We start from the raw sequence: 15,784 nt of genomic DNA on the forward strand, positions 1-15,784 counted from the left end.
TTATCATAGAATAAAAGGGCACCGCCCCGGGTCCCCTTACATAGGGGTTTTTCAATCACTCATGTGAAGTAACAACCAATAACTAAAGAGGTTATATTTTAATAACAACATGATTATGATATTTGTTACTTTAAATAGTTTAAGATTGTCAATATCTGTTATGACCGTTAACATATTAATCATTAATCTCATAGAAAATTCTTGCGCCATAAAATTATTTGGATTACTATATATAAATATTAATTATTATTATTATTATATCTTTGTTAGAAGAATTAGAATATAGTTATTATATTGTAAAGCATTTGTAGAAGTGGAATTATAGTTTGTTGAGGTTGACATTCTTCTAAAGTCTAACCCATGTGGATCATATGCACCAGCTTACCAGCATATATCCACTTTTAAATAATGAATCACAACCATTACTCATGAGCTAGTTTCATTTTTAAAGGCTCACCTAATTCCAAATTATACTTTTTGGAATTTCCCTATATATTAAAAAGAGGATTTCATTATTAAAGGCTCACCTAATTCCAAATTATACTTTTTGGAATTTTCCTATATATTAAAAAGAGAATTGAATAAACAGTAAACATAAAAAGAGAATTGAATAAACAGTAAACAAATTGGAATGAATATATATAGTAATAAAAATAGAATTTCCTTATATATTAAAAAGATGATTGAATGAACAGTAAATAAATTGGAATTAATATATATAGTAATAAAAATAGAATTAAGTAATAAAATTAGTAATATTACTAAGGAATGAGCTGGTATCGGGTATCGGTATCAAATTTATCAAACCGGTGTATTTTCGGTACCGGTTCGGCACCGGTACTCATCAGTTTTTACCCTCAAATGCCGGTGCCGTACCAGTACCGGTACCGAGCCGTACCGTACCAGCTATATTCGGTACCAGTACCCACTTTTGGGGATTTGGGTAACGGTATTTTCTATACCGGTTGGTACCGAGCTCATCAAATCATGTAGCAACGTAGCAATGAAAGTAATTGTACCGTTTAGATAACTTTTCATACACACAGTAAGTAAACTGTATTTCGTTTGAATGAGGTTTTATATACATAACAACTTATTTTGCTTTATTTTTATCTTTTTCTGTAATGAATGAATTTTAGCATGTAAAATTAACTTGGATATTTTGATTATTGATGAGCAAATCGTATCAAATCATGTAACAAACCGGTATTGTATCGGTACCAAATTAATTATACCAAATCATTTTCGGTACCAATTTGGTACCCACTTTTTGGCGTTTTCAGAATCGTTACTTTCGGTTTGACACCGGTCTAGTACCATACCTGTATTTATTGATTTTTACCTTCAAATACCATACCGTATTGTACCGAGCACTTTCGGTGTCGGTACCTAATTTCGATGATTTTCCGGATCGCTACTTTCAGTACTGTTACCGGTACCGAGCTCATCCATATTTTAACGTGTTAGCACCGTAATAACTGAACTGAAAACAACTGAATTTCCAACGTTAAGACGTGTGGGTCCTATTATTATATATTAGGTTATTTAAAATCATTTTTTAGGACAGAGTGACTATCCTTTTCACGACATTTTTATTTTATGTTTTGATATTCGGTATCTGCTTGCCGTTACTAACACGCGTTTTGCAGTCATTGTGTCCCCGCCGCAATGTCGGACGTGTGGGTTCTATTATTATATATTAGGTTATATAAAATCGTTTTTTTTAGAACGGAGTGACTATCCTTTTCACGACATTTTTATTTATGTTTTGATATTCGGTATCTGCTTGCCGTTACTGACACACGTTTTGCAGTCATTGGGTCTCCACCGCAACGCGTGGGCGGAAAATCAACTAGGTTTGTTAAAATATGCACATCATGTATAAGTCACTTGTACACAACATGTATAAGTTACTAATGCATATGAGGCGGAACTCATGTTTCTTAGGAGCATTTCCAATCTCCATGGATATCAAGGTCCTTCACCTTGTAATTTTAAGGCGAACCCTTCTAAATGCAAAAACCCCATGGGTGCAAAAATAAACCCACTTGCCAACCCCCACCCCCTCTTTTTCTCGAACTTCTCACCATCCTCCACGGAAAGTCCATGTGGATGGAAACCACCCCCTTCCTCACCATGTCGTCGTCCTCTTCCACCTCAAATCACAAATGTTTGTATGCTCACTGATGTGTGTAAAATGCAACATATAAATCACATCAATTAAGGCATAAAACTAACCCTTTTTAAGTACTAATGTTGGAAAAAGGGTGTTTTTGTCTTCCTTTTGTATTTTCAGGATGAAATGAGCTCAAATTCACAAAAGAAGCAAAAAGACAACAAATTCTAGCATAAATACAAGAAAATGAATAAAAGTAGACTGCCCGGACCCTCAACGGCATCCTCCAAAGCAAAGAAGAGAAAACAGAAGCCTGAACACGCCCCGTGCTCAGCCAGCACGGGGCCGTGCCCAAGAAGCAGCATAAAAGACAAACTTGTAGAAGCTTCTATTGCCCACCACGGGGCCGTGTCCAGTGAGCACGGGGGCGTGGTGAAAGTACAGCAGGCGCATTAATTGTAATTGCGAATTACAATTAATGAAGAGAGAGAGTGTCAGACGGGCACGGGGGCGTGTCCAGCGGGCACGGGGGCGTGTCCAGCGGACACGGGGCCGTGCCCAGCCTTCTGTTCAGCCTATAAATAGGAGTGCTTGGTTTCATTCCATCTCATCCCTTGGCACACCACCTCTCTCACACTTCATCCACCACCCACCACCACCATAACACCATCATCCACCACCATCATCCATTGTCCATCGTAGAGTGTGTGAGTCGTCTCGGGATCCAAGATTGATAGTAAGAGTTCTTGACAATCAAGGCCATGTTTGCCTAAGTCTCTTACATCACTTGGTGAAGACAAGTGTTTAGTATAATACTTTTTATTTTTAATCTTTTGCACTTTTTATTTGGTTTTGTATTAATGACTTTAATAACTAGTTGCTTATGTTGAAGGTGATCTTTCCTTATCGTTTGTCCGTGGTGTCTTGGCATTATTTTACTGTCTATATAAAATAAAAGATTTTCACCATTCATATCTCCACGGTCTATATGGAGGTATGTTGGCTACCTGGTCGGGGGTTAAGGGAACGGTTTGGTAAGGGTCTTGCCCTTGTTTAGCGTTTAGAGGTCCTGCTTGGGACCTGGGTCAAATTTAGTAGGATCTCCTTCAATGCCCATAGGTATTGGATGGCGGGGATCCAAACTCCTTGACCCCCTCATAAGTTAACTACTATTAATACTATAACCCGGTTATTTAGGACTGTATCCCTGCTGACTCAGACTACTTAGCCGAGGCTAACGTCACCGCCGAAAGCGGGGCCTACCATAATTTGCATTAATAACTTAATTCATTATCTTCCAATAATCCGACCCTTTAGGATTGTATCCTTGCTGACTCAAACTACTGGGTTGAGGGTAACGTCGCCTTCAAAAGAGGGGCCTGCTATCATAACTAAGATAATCTCTTAAACAAGTGCAAAAGTGCGAAAATAAGCAAAGGTTATACTAATACACGAGTCGGATCCAAGTGATTCATCTTGTCTATCTGTTTTTATTTTATTTTATTTTTCAGCATTTAGTTAGTTTTTATTTTCTTAGTTTAAAAACATTTTTCTCACTTTTTGATTTGATTAGACGTTGAGGATAAACCGGTATTAAAAGCTCTTGTGTCCTTGGACGACCTCAGTATCTTACCAACACTATACTACGTCCACGATGGGTGCACTTGCCCATATGTGTGTTTAGTGTTAGTGAATATCGTGTTTTATAAATTTAAAACTTGGCTAAAGGTGTAAAAAGGGCTTAATTGTACATTAAAAATATATTACACTACACACGCATCACTCACCATTATAATAGGTCTAATGTATCCATGGTTAATAGTTGTCATATGTATGTCCATGTATCAGAGTAATGAATATAGGGTTATTTCACAAACGATTAGGATGCTTGCAGTCTGTTTTGGTCGGTTTTGACAACAGTTTTTTTTTTGTGATATTGGAAAAAGTGATAGACTAAGGGTTGGTCAGTCGGTTCCAAAACCATAATTGCATATTCAAAAACTGAACAAATAATAATAACAAAGGTAATCATTCGGGTTGGTGTGCACGGACGGTTTAAAAGTTCTAAATTGTGAATTGGATCGTTAAACAGGGGTTTTCAAACCAAAGTGAAGTGATAAGTAGGTGATGTGTGGAAGTTACAGGGTTTCAAGGGATGAGGGTGAGGCGTGGGTGGTGGTCATAGGTGATGAATGGGAGGATAACGGTAAAGGAGAGTTTTATGAAAAGTTCAATGTATGTTTGGGATGTGGAGGTGGACTCATCTGAACTAGAGGGCAAGGAAGGTGATGTGGTGGGTGGGTGAAGGAGGTGGTTATGATGAAGGCAAAGGAATGATAGGAGGTATAATTGGAGGGGGTGTTAGAGCTATGAGAGAAGGTTGAGGTTGCAGTATATGTTGGATATTTATGTCCGGTTTGATTAAGTAAACAATGCCGACCGGGTCTTGACCCGTAAGAGTTACATCGTGGGCATCGAACTAAAATCCACTTAACTAATTTAACTGGTAATTACGAACGATACGCGGGTATTGAACTGAGAGACGGGTACGTGGACCGGGTGAGACAAGAACACTCTTGCATCGCCACTTGTCGCGCACCTAAATCTCGGCCAATGGCATTGCATGCATGGGAATCTCCACCACTTAGCCTACATGCAAAGAAGCTCCAACACTTGTCCAATTGCATGGCTACCATGTGTTGAGCATGCATGAAGGTTCAAAGTCTTTATAAGGGAAGTGTATGGACATGGATTGAGGTTGCAAGAATTGAACGAAAACTCACACTACACACACAAACCCAACCGGCCAAGACCGCCGCCGCCGCCGGCTAGGACCGCCAGTCATCGTCGCCGCCCACCTCCGTCGTTTCCAATCCATTCCCGCGTTTCGATAATTCGTATAACTAGCACTTGTTATAGGAAATTATTAAAGGCTCATCTTATTCCAAATTCTTAAAGATTAAAAAGCCAAATTATAGAAAATTACAAGCATTGACTAATCATTTATTTTTAATAGCTAATTTTTTAAAGTTTACTTAGATTATGGGGTATGGGGCTTGGGTTGGGGGAAAATGCCCAAGCCACCACCCCGGGTGGGGTTGGGTTGGGACGTGGCCCAAGGGGCGAGAGTTTGAAGTCGGGCGTGGGGCGGGTCTAGCAAGGTGACATGACGGACTCTCAATGGCCAAACCAAACTAGCCGTTGGGCTAGCCGTTGGCCAACGGCTATGTTAAAAAAATTTATTTTTTCACTATAAATATCACACTTCAATTCCTATTTTTACCATATTCAACCACAATACACTCCACATCTTCTATAATCATCTTCAATTCTCCTTCTACAAAACGAAAAAATGCATCCTCATAATCGTGGTTATGACCCGAACAACCCGTTTGCATTCCAAGAAAATAATCCTAGCCCACCACCCAATCGTCCAATGCCTCGTCCATTTTTAATACACTCCCATATGCCCCTTGAAGCGAGTTATGCATCATATCTCGGGAATCGTGTGTTTACTAACTTCCCACACACCGACAATTCGATACCTACCCCGTTTACACAAACGCCCATCAACCTTTCACCAACCTCCATCAACCTTTCCCAAACCGAAACCGTCCCCGAAACTCAGCCACCCAACAATGGTCCTTCAGCCTCAATAGTTCCCAAAAAGAGAAGTCATAAGAAAAAAACCGAGGCGGAGAATGCACTTGAAACCGTCAAACGAAAACAACAAAAATGGGTCGTTAATGAAGAACTTGCATTGGCGAGGGCTTGGTTTCAACAATCTCTACATCCAACTTTAGGTATTCTTAAATATTTTGTATATAACTTTGTAATATATTAAATTTTGTTTTTATTAATGGTTATTTTTTATACAACTTTGTAATATATTAAATTTTGTTTTTATTAAAATAGGAAATTCGCAACATCGAACCCATTTGTGGGAAGCGGTTAGTAAAGCATTCCATGAAGAAATGGGAAGGGAGGCTTATCGTGAAAATGATAGCTTATCCTCGAAGTGGAGCGAGATAAGCGGCCAACTTACAAAATTTAGTGGTTTTTTAAATAAAGCAAAGTAAAACCCAAGAAGTGGTGAAACCGAAGCCGACATTGTGACAAATGCATTGGTTACATTCAAAACAAAGCTATATGGAAGAGATGCACGAGATCAAGAGTTTGAGGACCTTTTGGATGATTCGCCAAACCGGCCTGAATATGGAAGAGATGCCGCAAAAAGGCGCACTCAAAAATCAAGATCGGGTACGGCATCACCTTCAGCTGGGAGTTCGGGCTCGCGTAAGGGAATATATAGCGATCAGTTGGATGACATTGCATGCAAGTTAGATACATTCAACGTATTCCAACAACAAAGGGCCGAACTTCGAAAGAGCAAAGATGCTAGAGATGCCCTGAAATAAAAACGGGATGATTTGAAATTTCTATCCCAGCCCATTGATCACCTAGAGGGTGACGAGTTGCAACTAATCTTGGAGATGAGAGAAGAGATAAAGAACAAATATAAGCGTTAGGAATTTTTTTATGTAATTTTCTTTATTTAAAAATATAAAAGAAAATTAAATTTGTTGTTTTAAAAAATATTCAAATATTCAAACTTGGGTCAGCCCAGCGAAGCCCATCCAAGCCACGCCCCAAACCCCCGCCCCACCATACCGTCTTCAATGTTGGTCAGCCCATATCTGTCCTCCCAAGCCACGTGTCAACGCATGCCCTAAACCCATTGAGTTTTGATAGTCATTATACCTTTTGGTTTTTTATTGTATCATGTAGTAGGAAATATTATATTGTATCATATAGTAATATAACTCTACCTAATTGAGTTAGATACAATATAAAATGAGGTTTAAATATTAATATAACTAATAATAACAGACATAAAACTGAGGTTTAATAATAACAGACATAAAACTGAATTTATTTATATGCCTTTTTTCTAAGTACGACAATACTTCAAACACAAATTAAAAACAATCAGGTTCTATAAGTTGAACTGTTTCAATGTTTCACATGTTTAAGAAAATAACTCGTGTTCGGGTAGAAGCGTTACCCACTAGCCCATTTAAAATTATAACAGAAAGTACACTTTATAAGGACAACATGTCAACCCATTTACGATTTATTTATAACAACTCATTTACAACCCACAAACCGTTTGGTTCGTTTAAATAAATGAACCACGCGGGTTGCATGTTTTTCTTGTGTTCTAATTGAGATTGATAACTTTGACAAGAATGAATATGTGGATCGCCGCCGTCGAGTTTGTTCAACCCACTTATCCAAACAATCCTACACAATTGCAATCCATAATTTTCCCTTATCAAAATCCCTTTTGTTGAAAACAACTAAGCGAATTAAGTACAACTGTAAATATTAAAAGAATTATTTGAAAGGTATAATTAACAAGTTTTTAGGACCCGTGCGTCGCGGCGGAACCGTTAAACAAAACAAAAAAAAACGTAAAAACGTTGAAACACGCATGCACGTAACGGAGGGTTACGTAAAATGTTATGGTATAAAAAGAATAATTAAGACGAAAGAATAACATTACCCACCCACACTTTACAGTAATAAAATAAACTAAAAAAATACGGTCCCAACGCTCGTTATAGACCAGAAATATAAAAGTGATAATATTAATAAACATATTATATAGTTTTACTTGTATTTTTTATTTGTATCTCAGAGATATGTAATTATTATTATTATTATTATTATTATTATTATTATTATTATTATTATTATTATTATTATTATTATTATAATCAAGTTTAATAATATTAAAAACTGAATACATTGTTAAAAAATAAATATATCATGTAGATGTTACCAACAACAATTAACCAAAAACAACAAATCAATGAAAAACTGTCAGCTTATTTTCCAAGTTAGCTCGTAACTTAGAACGAAATCTAACTTTTTTAATAGATGTATTGACTAAATTGTGAACAAAAAGCAGAAGCTATCAAATTGGGTAAGAAAACAGCCAACATCTTGCTATTTTGTTATACAAAAGTAAATCATTTTTAGATGTACGAAAAAGATTCAAAAGATAGAAGTTGGTACAAAACCATGATTCAAAACCATGTTTAAAAAAAACACTTGTAAACATTTGTCTCTGAACTTTCTTTCTTGGAGAACATAAAAACATCATCTAGGAAATGAGAGAGAGAAGCATATGCATCACCACCGGTGGTGAGTTTTTCTGGCGTCCACGAACAGCGACGGCGGGAATATCGGTGACAACGACGGCATGCCAAGTTCCCTCCGCCCTCTCTCTACTTTCTCCTATCTACGGCAACACCATTTTCTCCCTACATCAACACCACAGGGGAATGGACAAAATAAGATAAATGAGTCAGATTCATATTGAGAATGGCATCTAAGGACTAAGAACTTGTTTTTGAAAACCAACATAAAACCTTTAAAAATATAATCAATGGAAAAATTCAAATTACTTGAGAATAGAATTTAAGCTTGTAGAAACAATGGAAAGATTCAGATTATTTCAGAATTAAATCTAACCTTCATGTGAGTGTTTTTGAATTTATTTTTGAACTCATAGAAGAAAATAAACAAATAATAGAGAGATGATGAATTTATTTTTATGAGTTGAGAGAGTTTAGAGCTCATAAAAGAAAATAAACAAATAATAGAGAGATAACCACATATGATGAATCTAGAGACATGTGGACAAATAGAAAGCATCAAAATTGAATAGTAAATGTCCCTCACAACCAAATTTTGATAAATAATATAGAGGAAATTAGTGTTTACATGATTAATTAATATTCCTTTCAAGTTGCCACCCATTTGACATTCGATCAGTTTGTACTCCTATTCATACGGACTACTTCTTATCAATCATTATCAAATAATGCAAACCCTAATCATTGCATGTACCTCTACCTGTACTTATTATGTTCTTAACTATAACTACAAAAAACCAAATCAATAAGTACATAACATACAAAACTAACTAAGCAACTACTTCAAAGTAAGTATAGAGAGGAGATACACATATCAGTTAATTATCATGGTGATCAAACATATCATGGTCTTGCTTTTTCTAGTTTTTCGGTTATCATCCGCAAAGGTTACGTACAATGTCCAAAGTTTTGGAGCCAAGCCAGACGGCCGCTCAGACTCAAAGAACGCGTTCTTGAATGCATGGAGTTTGTCATGTAACTCTACCACTCCCGCTAGCATTTATGTGCCAGCTGGCAGGTACTTGATTGCCTCGGCGCTTACATTCTCTGGTCAAGGATGTAAGAGCCGAGCCATCACATTCAACATAGCTGGTACCTTGGTGGCACCATCTAGTTATAACGCTATTGGCAACGCGCAAGTCTGGATCAAGTTCTACGTAGTTAAGAATGTTACCATAAACGGTGGGACCCTTGATGCCCAAGGATCTTCTCTATGGGCCTGCAAAACATCTGGAAAAGCATGTCCTAAAGGATCTACGGTAAGACCATACACGTCGACAAATATACATCGCGTGTTTGTACAAGTGGATATTTTCTTTTTTTCTTTTTTTCATGAAATTATAATGAACATGTATTTGTTGCAGACACTTGGCTTCTACCATTCCCAAAACATAGTGATCAGTAAATTAAGGTCATTAAACAGCCAAATGTTTCACATGTTGCTCTATAGTTGCAAGAACGCGAAAATCCAAGGAGTTAGCATCGTAGCACCTGGGCTCAGCCCGAACACAGACGGCATCCATTTAACTTATTCCACAGGAATCACCATTTTGAGCTCTAAAATCTCAACAGGCGACGACTGCGTCTCGATAGGCCCAGGAAACTCTAATATCTGGATAGAAAAGGTGGTTTGTGGACCCGGTCACGGCATAAGGTACGCTTAACTAACACATAAGTTTCTTTTTCGGAATTCTCAAACACACCGTTTTGGTAACAACTTTCTTGAAATACACCACTTTGGTTAAGAAAAACACATGCGCACACACACATGTATATAGCATAGTTATTAAAGGCGCTAGGCGCACTCAAGGCGCATAGGCCTCGCCTGGAGCCTAGGTGCAAAGCGCAAAAAAAACAAGGGCCTGAGAAAAATAAAGCGCATAATGAAAAAAATTAAAAAAAATAAAATGAATACTATTCTTTATATAAAATAAACAAAATCTATTATATAACACTTTATATCATTCATTTAGTACAAAAAGTTCTAAAATATTAGTGTATTAGTGCAGAAAAGTAGTTTTCCTTAGATAAAAGTACGAATCTGGCTAGAATCTTGCCAGAATTTAGAAAATTTGGCCGGAAACTCTCCGGAATCTAGGAATCTCGCCGGAATACGCACCTGAACCATCACCTGGAGAATTAAAGCGCAATTTCCTCGACTTAAGGCGCAACTGCCTCGCCTCGCCTGAAAAATGGGCCTAGGCGCAAGAGGCGATGGCTTTTAACAACTATGGTATATAGACAAATAAACGTACCCGCACTAATATCCCACCCAATGTAGGGTTTGGGCGGGGTGATATAAAAGCAAACTTTTCCTCTATCCCACGTGATAACAATTTGCTAATGATTATACATTTGATTTCCGGATGCAGCATTGGGAGTCTAGGGTGGGAACGAGAAGAACCCGGTGTCCAGAATGTAACAGTAAAAACGACCACATTCGTAGGTACAACAAACGGTCTAAGGATAAAAGCATGGGCAAGGAGTAGCAATGGGTTCGTTAACGGTGTTTATTTCAAGGGAGCAACGATGATGAACGTTAAGTTCCCGATCATAATAGACGGAAATTACTGTCCGAATAATAACAACTGTCCGAATGAGGCTTCAGGAGTAAAGATCAGCAACGTGATGTACGAAAACGTGCATGGAACATCAGCAACACGCGTAGCAGTGAAGTTTGATTGCAGCAAGGGGAATCCGTGTAGTGGAATTGTATTAAAGGATGTTGACCTTAAATTTGGAGGTCAACCAGCGAATTCATCTTGCTCGTATGCTGCAGGCACTGCTTCTGGATTACTTCATCCTACAAGTTGCCTGTAACTGTTGTAATGTGTCAATCATGCTGAGTAGGCATGCTTTAGGTTTCGGGTTAGCGGGTTAAATTTTTGAAACCCATATATTAATTTGTAGAGTTAAATGTCATTTTAGTCTCTGTGGTTTGGGTTATTTTGTCGGTTTAGTTCAAAGGTTTCATTTTTCGTCTGTGGGTCCAAAAAGGTTTCAATGTTACTATTTTAGTCCACTGGGTTAACGTCATCCATTTTTTCTGTTAACAAGAAGGGCAGTTCGATAATTTATATGTAATTCTGTTAACTAAAAGGGCAATTTGGCCATATAAAATGACCGAATTGCCCTTCTCGTTAACTAAAATAACGGATGAAGTTAATCCAGTGGACTAAAATGGCAATTGTGAAACATTTTTGAACCCACAAGCGAAAAATGAAACTTTTGAACTAGACTGACAAAATGGCCCAAACCATAGGGACTTAAATGGCATTTAACTCTTTAATTAATGAGTTTTGTTTGGGTTATGCTAGAATTAATTTGTCAACCCTGAAGTGTCACTTCGTCTTTAGTAGGATCGGTTTTGCAATTCAAAAGAGGGTTGTGACGCAACTTATTGCCCGTTTACCTGTAATTTGTTATTTTGGCAAAAAAAGAAAATCTCCTATGTGTATCAAACAACACAAACGGCATCAATTTTTCAACAGGTAGTTTCTTTTCGCTTCTACTAGCTCTAAAATACAATACACCTTCTGGATTTGTAAAAAAAAATTGTCTAACACGTTTAAATTTAATATATATAGTATAGGATTTAGCAGTTTCTTTTTTTCTAAGAAGTGTGAGAAGAATTTTTTGGTATGGTGTTGTAAATTTTATACATGGTATTTTAATTTTTTTATGCATGGTGTGTGTAGCTTAAACTTGTCAACTTGTATACCATTCGTCAATCCATTTACGCCATGTTCAACCGTTTATAATTTGATTACAAACCATTTATAGCTTGCCAACTCGTGATCTACCAACTCGTTTGACCCATTTATATAAATGAGTTATATAGCCATGTTTGAGTTTCGACACAATTCATTACATAAGTGTTTTTCAATTCATTATATTTTAATAACTAGATGATTGTAATATTTGAGAGTTTAATATTGTCAATATCTGTTATGACCGTTAACAAACCAATCATTAATTCTTGCGTCTTAAAATTGTTTGAATTTCTAGTAAATATTAAAATGGGAAAATTATGAAAATGTCGGTTAATCAAACCACTTTTCAAATTTGTCACCCTCATGCGTCGGTGGAGATGCGCATCAAGCTTGGGATGCGTCTTTCAAACAAGGGATGCGTCTGTGAGCGAAACTGTTGGTGCACTTGTGTCTGTACTTTGTCTGTATTCAGTCTGTATGTAAACGATGTCCTAAATCAGTCTGTAAGTTGACCAAGTCAACTATCCTCCTAGTTTGACTTGGACAACAGGATGTTTGTCTGGATCGAAGGATAGCCTCGAAGGATACGCACCATCCTTCGAGGTGCTCGAAAGATATGGTTCGACCATTAGACATCGAAGGATGATCCTTCGATGTCCACGCTGATCGTTCGAGCTCCCTGTCATCGATAGATGATCCTTCGGACCATCTATCGATCCTTCGACCAAGACCTGCTGTGTATGGGTATAAATACCCATGCAGTGTGTTAGTGTGAGAAAGAAGCACATTTGGAGAGTTAGAGAAACTCTGCTGGAAAACACACACACACACACTTTAGAGAGTTTGCAAACAAGATTGTAAACATTGTGCTTGTAACCGTAAACCTTCATACGTATTAATACAGTGGTGTTAATCGGTGAACTTTGTGTGTTCTTGTGTTTGTTCTTGCATCATTCCGGTTTGCCCGCTAGCTTGGATTCCGCACTCGCTAGTGGGTTAGTATAACAAGGTTTAGGTTTGTTCTCGATCCTCCGAGAAAAAGGGACTTACAAGTGGTATCAGAGCCTCGCTCTTTACCTTGTTTAAAACCGGTTTGTTCAAGTTCTTGGTGTGTTTGGACACTTGGTTTAGCACCCGTTTTTGGTAGTTTTCTGCATAAAAACGCGTACTAAACCTATCGGGAGTGTTCGGGGTCGGTTTGGGTAACATAAAAATCGTTTTTGTGAAACCTTGATTTTTCCGGCCATATCTCCGGTGTGTTTCCGGTGACCAGTTCTTGAAGATAAGGTTGCTTATTTTGGCAAAAATTTTTGAAAGTCAATTGTTTGGTGAAAAGTTGTTGCAGAACCATCCTTTCTGCCGAAAGTTGGTACATCAACACATCACCTTTTTCACCAACCCGTCGTACTTTGTGTCAGTGTGTCAGAGCTGTCGAAAGATATCCTTCGACATCGAAAGATATCCTTCGACATCTTTCGATCAAAGGCAGCTCGAAAGATAAACATCCTTCGAGTAGTCTTTCGAAGTCTAAGGGTTATCCTTCGTAGTTGGAATCTTTTCGAAAGTTGGTTGTCCGAAAGATAAGGATTCATCTCGAAAGATAAGGATCTTTCATTGTGAATCTTTCGAGATCAGTATTCGAAAGATATAGATCTTTCGAACTGTGAATCTTTCGTGATAATCAGTCGAAAGATAAGGATCTTTCATTGAGAATCTTTCGAAGACTTTGCTCGAAACTCAACAGTAATCTTTCGATCACTGTTGATCCTTCGAACAAGTCTTGATCTTTCGATCAGATTGTATCTTTCAATTGTTGTCTGTTTGTTGTTAACAGTTTGTGGTGTGTAGGTGTGGTATATATATTATTTGATCAAAATGAGCTGTACAAGTCCATGGGATTGGAGTTTGGACTCACGAACCAATCAAGAGTTAGTCACTGCTGCAGATTGGGCAAAGAGTATGATTCCACAGCCATCAATCAGTGCAAGTCAATGGGCTTTGGTGTCAAAGCAAGATCAAGACATGCAGAATTTTGTGGCAGAAAGAGGAGAAGGATATGCAGCTACTACTAAGATACGCCAGGATCAGTTGAAGAAGAAATTCGAATCATTTCGTTTCTTAGAGAAAGAAACACTAAATGATATAACGAATCGTTATTATCATTTAATGTGTGAAATGCGTGCTTTTGGTGTTCCTACATCTCAACAGGAAATGGTGGCACGGTTTGCTGATGCTCTACCACCAAAGTGGGGTTCATTCATCGAGCAGCTGAAGCATACGGGTACTCTGAATACAGTCAACATCTATGAATTCATTGAGAAGCTGGAACACAAGAATGACCAAGAAATCTGGAAAGCTAAGCGAGCTCTTGTTCCTAAAAACACAGAAATGTATTTGCCTGGTTTTGGTCCTTCAGCTAGTTCTAGTTCTGTTCAGCAACCGAAGCTTCAAACTGCTTTTGTGTCCAATACGAGTTCCTTTTCATTTTCTCAGTCAATAGCTGCTCCACAACCTCAATTCGATCCGAGGTCGTACATTCCTGTCCCAACACAGCCACAACCACAACCTCAAGTTTCCACAACAAAACCTCAATTTGAGCAAAGCATCGATTGTGGTACGGACACACAGTTGGGAAACGGTGACCAAACAAGAACTGCATTTTACGCTGAGATTGTCAAGAATGTCAATGATGGTCAATCTTCGGAAGATGATAACAGTTCAGGATATAGTGGCAGTTCAGATGAAGAATCTAATCTAAATGAAAGAATTGATTCTGAAGCTGATAATTTGTCGAATGAGGCTGACAAGAAATCTGACTTGATCGAGAAAGCTGATGCTACATCGAAAGAAATGGAGAAGATTCTCACTGAAGATGGATCTTTCTCTTCTCAACCTGTCTCTATGACTAATGTCACAGCTTCTTCAAGTCAGGTAAAGGTTGAAACTCCTAGCATATGTAGTGAATGTGCTAAAATGAAGCATGAATGTGTTGAATTGAGACGTGAATCTGAAACGGTTCATAGTCACAATCAAAGTTTGGTAATTGAACTGGCCAAGTGCAAAGAGGCAAACATGGCGTTAACTCAAAACGAAAAGGAGTTTAAAACTGTGATTGAAACTCTAAAGAAAAGTGTTTCCGAATTGAACAAAGTTGTGTATCATAAACAAGTTAGTATTAATGACTATATCAACCTTGTTGAGGAAACCAAAAAGCAATTAGCCATTGCCCAATGCGAGCATGATGCGATCAAACAAAAATTGGATAGTTATTCTAACTCCCAATTTGTGCTTGATCACATCATCGAGGTTCAACAACCGAAAGGAAATCAGAAGGGGATAGGATATAAGAAATGTCCGCCCCCTTTGATGAACAACTATACCAAAATGCCCGATGAAGAGGAAATGCCCCGGTATGAACCCAGTGTGCCTCTTAACGTTGAGGAATTTGCTACTGGGCTAGGGTTCAAACCGGACAATTCATCGGAGGGCTCATCTGATAACAAAGAAAAGTCATCATGTGCTTCAAATCAAAGTCCTCCAACTATTGAGGAATGTGATTCTTCAGATGATGAATCAGATGTGAATGACCAGGATGAATCACTTGATGAGGCGAAAGGAGTAGAAATTCCAATTGAGAATCATATTCTTTGTGATCCTCCTACTCCTGTCGTGCAACCTGTTGCCAAGAAAGTGATAAATCCTGTCAAAGATGTCAAGAATGACAAAGAGAG

General features: G+C 37.9%; 1 protein-coding gene across 1 annotated transcript; it reads left to right on the forward strand.

Moving 5' to 3' along the window:
• Nucleotides 1-9,167: 9,167 nt before the first annotated feature.
• On the forward strand, nucleotides 9,168-11,160 carry LOC110907855 (polygalacturonase). The gene is made up of 3 exons (XM_022152777.1): nucleotides 9,168-9,599; nucleotides 9,705-9,994; nucleotides 10,713-11,160. Exons 1-3 carry the CDS (start codon nucleotides 9,168-9,170, stop codon nucleotides 11,158-11,160), a joined length of 1,170 nt encoding a protein of 389 aa, XP_022008469.1.
• The last annotated feature ends 4,624 nt before the right edge of the window (nucleotides 11,161-15,784 follow it).

The sequence above is a fragment of the Helianthus annuus genome, chromosome 2 (assembly GCF_002127325.2).
Source record: "Helianthus annuus cultivar XRQ/B chromosome 2, HanXRQr2.0-SUNRISE, whole genome shotgun sequence".
NCBI lineage: Eukaryota > Viridiplantae > Streptophyta > Magnoliopsida > Asterales > Asteraceae > Helianthus > Helianthus annuus.